The 7,103-nt window shown below is 38.7% G+C and overlaps 1 protein-coding gene across 1 annotated transcript; it reads right to left on the bottom strand.

Annotated features, from left to right (window-relative positions):
* Positions 1 to 1,127: 1,127 nt before the first annotated feature.
* Positions 1,128 to 7,102, bottom strand: RWDD4 (RWD domain containing 4; the record flags this gene model as incomplete). Its single annotated transcript, XM_010709770.2, has 8 exons — positions 1,128 to 2,135; positions 2,992 to 2,994; positions 3,148 to 3,197; positions 4,127 to 4,241; positions 5,013 to 5,157; positions 5,270 to 5,379; positions 6,849 to 6,929; positions 7,082 to 7,102. Coding segments are annotated over 8 exons (558 nt in total), but the record flags the coding sequence as incomplete, so codon positions are not given.
* Between the last annotated feature and the right edge of the window lies 1 nt (position 7,103).

Below are 7,103 nucleotides of genomic sequence, written 5' to 3'. Positions count from 1 at the left end.
ACTAAACTATTCATATAAATTGTCATGGCAACTTAGACACAAGGATACCAGCAAAAACAAGTCAATTCCCCTGGAGAGATTTAGAATAGCAAAAGCTCTATCCATTCTGATGCTGGCAGAGCCTAAAGCCCTTCCCTGTTCCTTGATCACAGACCCCACCGACTTCTTGCTGAGGCGTTGCTCCCAGACACTCTTGCTCAGGCTGCAGCCATAGGCCTCCAGCCCATGTCAAACATGAGAATGGATCATCTGGAACAAGCTCTATCTTGGGTACTTCACTAACTCTTATTAAATGTGATTTGTGTTCAGAAAGAAATCAGCCTTTCCAAAATTAAGCACTGCATAAGAATCAATATTATTTTCCGTACATGAACACATATATTCATTCACTGTCACTCTACAGTTTCAGCAAAAACAACCATTTCTTGCTGGATGACAGCAGTACAGACCACGTTTCTTTCAGATCTCTTCACAGACTCTTCTGAAAAGTAAAAACATCGATTCTTTTTCTATTTTTTCCCTCCACCTGCAGTCACAACACTTCATGCAGCTTTTTTCTTCATATATGTATTTTTTTATACTTTGTATATATAAAGACAATAAATATAATACATAATTATATGCAGATAAGCAATAATTTTGCAATACATATGGTAAAAGAGAAATAATTTAAGAGAATATGAGAACTGCAGTTACAGCTTGCGCATAAGCTCTACTGACATAGCAGAAGCACAAAAACTTCCACTCTGACAGCTGAAGTCCTAATTTGACAGCCATGTCATCCTGTATTGGCTGCGCAGGCTCCTATCTGACCACCACCAGTCAGAGCATCCAGCCTGTGCCTCCGATTTACTAAGTGCTTTCCATAGCACATACAGCAGAGTACACTCCAAGAGACACTGGACTCGCTATGATGGCTATTTTCCTGTTTTTCACTGGAGTGCCTAGTCCTCCTGAGAGTAACAAACACAGCCACCCTGAAATGCAAACATATACTGAAAGAGGGAAAGCACCTTTCTGCCAATCACTAGGAACGCTCTCTCAGTAAGAGAAAGTCCTTTGCAAATTCAAGTGGAGCCACAGAAATACAGCAGGCAATATATGAATCCAAAAAACAAAAACACATATGACAGCAGATAAATAGGTATTTATTTAGGTTCATCTCAAAGCACACAAAAATAATAAAGGACATTAAGGCATCTTGTATTCAATAACTGTTCATATGGTAAAGATGATTTCTCTTTCTGATAATAAGAGCACACTAGAAAAAAAGTTTCCCCCACACATTTGGCAGCGTTGACTTGTCAGGCTGTTCCAACATTCAGCCAGCAGAACCCTTCAAAGAATGCCCATTTCTCTCATAAAAGAACTACAAAATCTAACAGTCATTGAGAGACATGCCAGACTGCACTCTTCTTTCCCTTCAAACACATGACCTTCTGTCATGTAAAGATGCACACTGGAGAAAGACTAACAGGTGCATACTTCAGAGAATAAAGAACGCAGACTCATGTTGGAACCACTCATTTCTTTCAGTAACCAGAGTACTTGTCCTTGCTTACACTAGTATTTGCTATTTCAGCCAAAAACAAATGAAAAGAGAACAAGTTCTGCCTCAGGATGCAACAATTTTTATGCTCTTCTTCTACATTTATATTAGATAAACAAATGACAAAAGTTTTGTTTCCATCGAATAATTTATTTTGACGAATTATGCTGTCAAGTGACTAATCACTGTTATAGTGCTTTTTTCTTCCATTGGAATAACAACATCAGGAAATGTTTACAGTATCATCGGGTTCACTATAAAAGAATTTTACTACAGAGTAAGATATAAATTAATAAACACTGCATATAGCACTATTCACTTTACCACATTCATCCTCTGTATCCTTTGTTCACATTTTTACCTCCATTTAAGGCAAGTTTAGTTTCCGAAGAAGATCACGTAGTCTCAAGACAAACTTGTGTGTCTGGAGTTATGAGTTAGGAAATTGAGCTATATAAAACTTTTACTTCAAAATAAGAAAGCTATTAAGAGAAAGACGGTGACCCAAAATTGCACTGTATTAAGAGGTTGAGTTTCCATGTACCAAAGTCCTTTATTCATCATCTTTAGAACCAGTTTTGCTCAACTATGGAAGAGACACAAAAAGAAAGTGTTCAAAGTTTAGACTGCCATTCCATTTATTAGGAAACAAGAACAACATTATTTCCATCTTACATAGACCACATGTATATTTAATTAATAATATAGACTGAATGTGATACTGTATCAAGAGATTGAAATGCACCAAAAATAATTTCTTAACTTTAAGCACTAAATAAGCTTATTTCCTGAACCTGAAATCCTATCTTCATGTATTTTGTGAACTGCTTTAAAAAATACAAAATGCAACTGATTTTAAGGAAAAGCAAACAAGCAAAAAAAACCAACCCAAACCAATCAACCAACCAAACCACAAAGAACCTTAGAGTACAAGGTCTATTTAATTTGAAGATCAGTCACCTGCTCTCCAAAACAAAAGATGTAGCAATTGAGAAACTACCCCCAGACATCTCTGGAAGACTTCCATGTACAGATTTACACAACACAAAATCAAAACTATTTCTCTCTTTTTTTTTTTCTAAAGCTAATTTTATAATTATTAAACACTGTGCACCTATTGGGAAATTTATCTGGAATCCAAGACATCCACTAGAAACAGCTACTTCCAACTTAGGGTAACTGCCTACAACCACCATCATCATTTGCTCGCTGTAATGTAACAACCAGAACTAGTGCTGGGCCTTATGCTGTGCGATTATGTTGTGCAAAATAGCTTGCTATCAAAATTGTCAAGTAGCTACACTGACTTCCACTGAACCAGCAAAGCCTGAAAAGCATTTGAGAACGATACAAATTAGAATCTAAAATGAGCAATAGTCTTACAATTCTTACTATTGCGTGCAAATCTTTTTAATATTAAAAGATAACTTGATAATACTTACATGCTGGATGCATACAGATACAAATCAGATGCCACAGTCAAATCCAAACAGAGTTGGAAAAAAAAAAATCAGATTAGTTTTCTTCGGATGTACAAATCAATTCAAATGCACAGAGGCAGTATGTCGATAACACTGCTTATCATACAGCCGTACTACCTTAATGACGTCCACCCAGTTCCATCCTCGAGGAAGCTCTCCTTTGTGATCTGCAGAATAACAAGGTTTTATTTTCAACGCACAAACGAATTAAAATCAACACACAAAATTGTAAAGAGTCACAAATCTTAATTTGTCCATTCCAAAGCATTGAAGACAAAGAACATATTTATGTCCTGAACGCACCCCGTTCTTCAAAATAATTCTCAGACCTTTTACACCTGAAATAACAGACAATTCTAAAACGAGCTGAGCCAACCACATGTGATGCATTCTTTCAAGTAAATCTTACACAGATTTTCCCATCTGACGTCCACAGTTAGAATGCCAACTGTGGATTTAAATTAGGTAAATTATACTTAGAAACTGCTATAATGAGATATAATTTTTGCTGCATTGACTAAGCATTACCTAGATCATTATTAAAAACTGAGACTAAACACAAAATTCATCAGCAGAGTTAAGCCAAAATACTGAACCCTTTTCTACAAAAAACATAGTATTTCACTGAAAGCACAAAGTGACTCCAGAAGCACCTCTACCTTGAGGATACAAACTAATTAAAAGGTTCTACTTTGGGTTCCAAGCAAACATTTTCTTTTAGAAATTACATTTTTAATAATGTGAATTACTTATCAGAGTCTATCAACAAAAGATAAGCCTTTTGTTGGAAGGGACTATGTCCCAGATGCTTTCCCCAAATAGTATGTTTGAAAACTTCACTTTTGTCACAAACTGAAATAACAAAATGAAATTAAATCAATGACATCTTGAAATCCCTACTCTACAGTTTTTACTGCTTCTACCAGAACTATCATCTCAGGCAAGAACCATAAATCTGTGTTTCTTTTGCTTGTTTTAGATTAAAAGTAGTTAATCTTACAAGCAAGAGACTTCTGATTCCAACTACCAAAATGACACAGCTGTTAAATTTCTACTCTTGCACAGCACAAACATAACAATACAATAATGGACAAACCTGTTTTGTCGGCTAGCTTTCTTTTCTGGGTTTTGGATAACTGTTCCTTTTTGTCTTTTTTCTTATTTGCTGGCACATCAGGAGTTCCAATAGGAATACTATTGCTTACTGAAGTCTGAGAAAGGTGAAAATTGTTGTTAATATTTTGCATGCTAGTTCACCTATCAAACTCCAGAATCCAGTACAAATACAGAGTAAAAATACAGATTCCTCTGTGCCTGATTACTGTGGAAAAAAAAAAGCCATCAGCAGCCTGCAGCTTTTAATCAGCATGCAACGATGACAGCAATAGCTTTAAGGACTATGAAGAAGAGACTGGAATTGTTCCCTTTCAGAGTTGCCAAGGGGCACTTCTTACACTGCCAAAATTTGATGGTGAAGTGTGATTTAGTCTAAAGGGATTCAGACTTCCAAAATACAAAAATCATTCCTTTTTCCTCAAAGTAAGTCTGCAGCATGACAAAGGCCATTAAAGAGGAAGCAATACAAGAAGGCAAACATAGAAGCTGCAAAACTTGCAGAAGATACTGAAAGTATATTCATGCAATTCATGGCATCCCAGGAAGCTTTCGATAATTGGCACCTGAGCAGACATCTTTAATCTATTTCAGCTCTCTTTAGCTTTGTTTCTGTTCCAAGTCTCCATTTTTATGTCATTTTGCAGTCCATTCACATTTTGCTATGACAGCAAAATAACAAACAAGACAATTATTACCACAGAGCATTGTAGCACCATGACCTACAGGCTACTGTTTAGCCACAGCCATGTATTAGTCAGTATACTGAGTGTAAACCTTAAAAGTAAAGCAATGAAGTACTCTGAGGTTTACTAACTACTTTTGTAGATTTAAAAGTGAGGAATTTAAGTCTGAATTTATCAACTTACCACAGTGTTAACAGGCTGATTTTCCATGAACGATTCTTTATTATCTTTGGCATATTCAAAAAGTGTGTATGTCATAGCAGTTCCAAGATTAGCTTCGACTTCTACCATTAATTTATCCAATATACTTCGTTTAATAGCTGAAGATCTGAAAAAAACATCTTAGAACTCATCTATAATCTAGACAGAAGAAAAAAAGCTCATCAACCAAAAAGCTCCCATAGGTAAAGTTAGGGAGTGAAGTTATCATACATACTTACATCGTGTTGTTGAAGAAAGCATCCATTGATATGACTGGTGCTGTTTGTGGATACGTTTCTGGCCAAGAAACTTCTATTAGAAAGGCTTTGGGATCTCCATTTTCTCCTATCTGAAAGAGGAAAAAAAGTGATCAGAAAGCAATAATTTCCAGTCACTTATTAAAGATTAAATTGTCAATACACAAGTCTTTCTCTTCTCTAAAACTGATCAAATTACTTCAGATAACAACTGTTCATTTATAAAGCTACTGGTCAGAAATTAAAACTTATCTGGAAAATTTTTATCTAGACATGACCATTAGTCTCACAGTTCTTATCCTGGGAAAAGCAAAATAAGTATAAATAAATAAATAATAAATGTATATACAAATGGGGCTTTGAGCAACCCGGTCTAGAGTGAGGTATCCCTGCCTATTGCAGGGGGGTTGGAACTAGATCACAGAATCATAGAATGGCCTGGGTTGAAAAGGACCTAAATGACCATCTATTTTCAACCCCCCTGCTATGTGCAGGGTTGCCAACCACCAGACCAGGCTGCCCAGAGTCACATCCAGCCTGGCCTTGGATGTCTCTGGGGATGGGGCATCCACAACCTCCTTCGGCAACCTGTTCCAGTGTTTCACCACCCTCTGTGTGAAGAATTTCCTCCTAATATCTAACCTAAACCTCCCCCGTCTCAGTTTAAAACCAGATGAACTTAAATTTCCCTTCTAACCCAAACAATTCTATGATTTTCTCTACATGAAGTTATTTCATTTCCAATGTCTGTACCAGTACAGTGTAGTAGCTGACATTCAGTAGCATCTGGAGTAGAAATGAAATACATAAAACTTTAAATCAGGCATCAGCAACATTCATCAAGTCATCATGTACACTGTAGCTGTCCAGTTCCCAGCAGTGTTGAGAAGAAAACTCATCATATGGTATACATACAAGTTCTCCTTTTCTCAGGAAGGCACTGTCTGCGCCATGAGTAAATCCACACAGAAAGCTGCACAACCATGTTCTTCCTTGGCAGTGCAGCTAAAAATCAGGTAGCCTTACTTTCTATGATGCTACATTTCCTCAGTATCTGTAAAGACCTTTCTTTTGTCTCAGTTTCTTAGCAGACGGATCACAGAACTTCTGTTTTATGTGAGACCCACCAGAGACCGAGGAGAGATAAAAATTCTTTTGACTTCCTCATGCACTTACTGCACTACGCTTTCTCAAACCCAAATCTTGGTGTCAGACAAAAGCAATAGGACACATATTCTTTCACAGGAATGATGCATTATTGCCTTTGTCTGACATTAAATTTCATGATACTTGATTAAGTTTTCCTAACTTTTGACTTCTTATCGGTGACAACTAAAGCTGGCAAGATCCCGTGACGCAGCATAGGCTCGTCACGATCACTCTTTTCAAAAAATAGAGCTTACTTGGAGCAGCGATACGTGTGCCAAGGGAACCTCGGGCCGTCCCTGCGGGCAGCCCCATCCGGGCACCGCACAGCCACGCCGTGACGGCCCGACACCGCCGCACGAAGGTCCCGCGACACCTCCCTCCTGGCACAGCCGTGCTTACGGCGCTGCCTTACCCTGTACTGGAAGCACACCGGGCTGAGCTCCCTGAAGCAGCCGTCTCCTTCGTAGATCGAGCGCAGCGCCTCCAGTTCCATCTGAGGGAGAGACGCGGAGCGCGATACAAAACGACCGCCGTCCCCCCGGTCCCGCACCTCAGGCTTTTCCCGCCTTCTCCCCGCCGCGCGCCCCTCCCGAGCCGGCTCCCCTCAACCGGGCGGGAGGCAGCCCGGCCCACCCCTCCTCTCACCTCCTGGTCCTCATTGGCCGCC

The sequence above is a fragment of the Meleagris gallopavo genome, chromosome 4, assembly GCF_000146605.3.
Source record: "Meleagris gallopavo isolate NT-WF06-2002-E0010 breed Aviagen turkey brand Nicholas breeding stock chromosome 4, Turkey_5.1, whole genome shotgun sequence".
Taxonomy (NCBI): domain Eukaryota; kingdom Metazoa; phylum Chordata; class Aves; order Galliformes; family Phasianidae; genus Meleagris; species Meleagris gallopavo.
The sequence above is the reverse complement of the archived record's forward strand: the minus strand, read 5'-3'. Positions and strand labels throughout refer to the sequence as shown.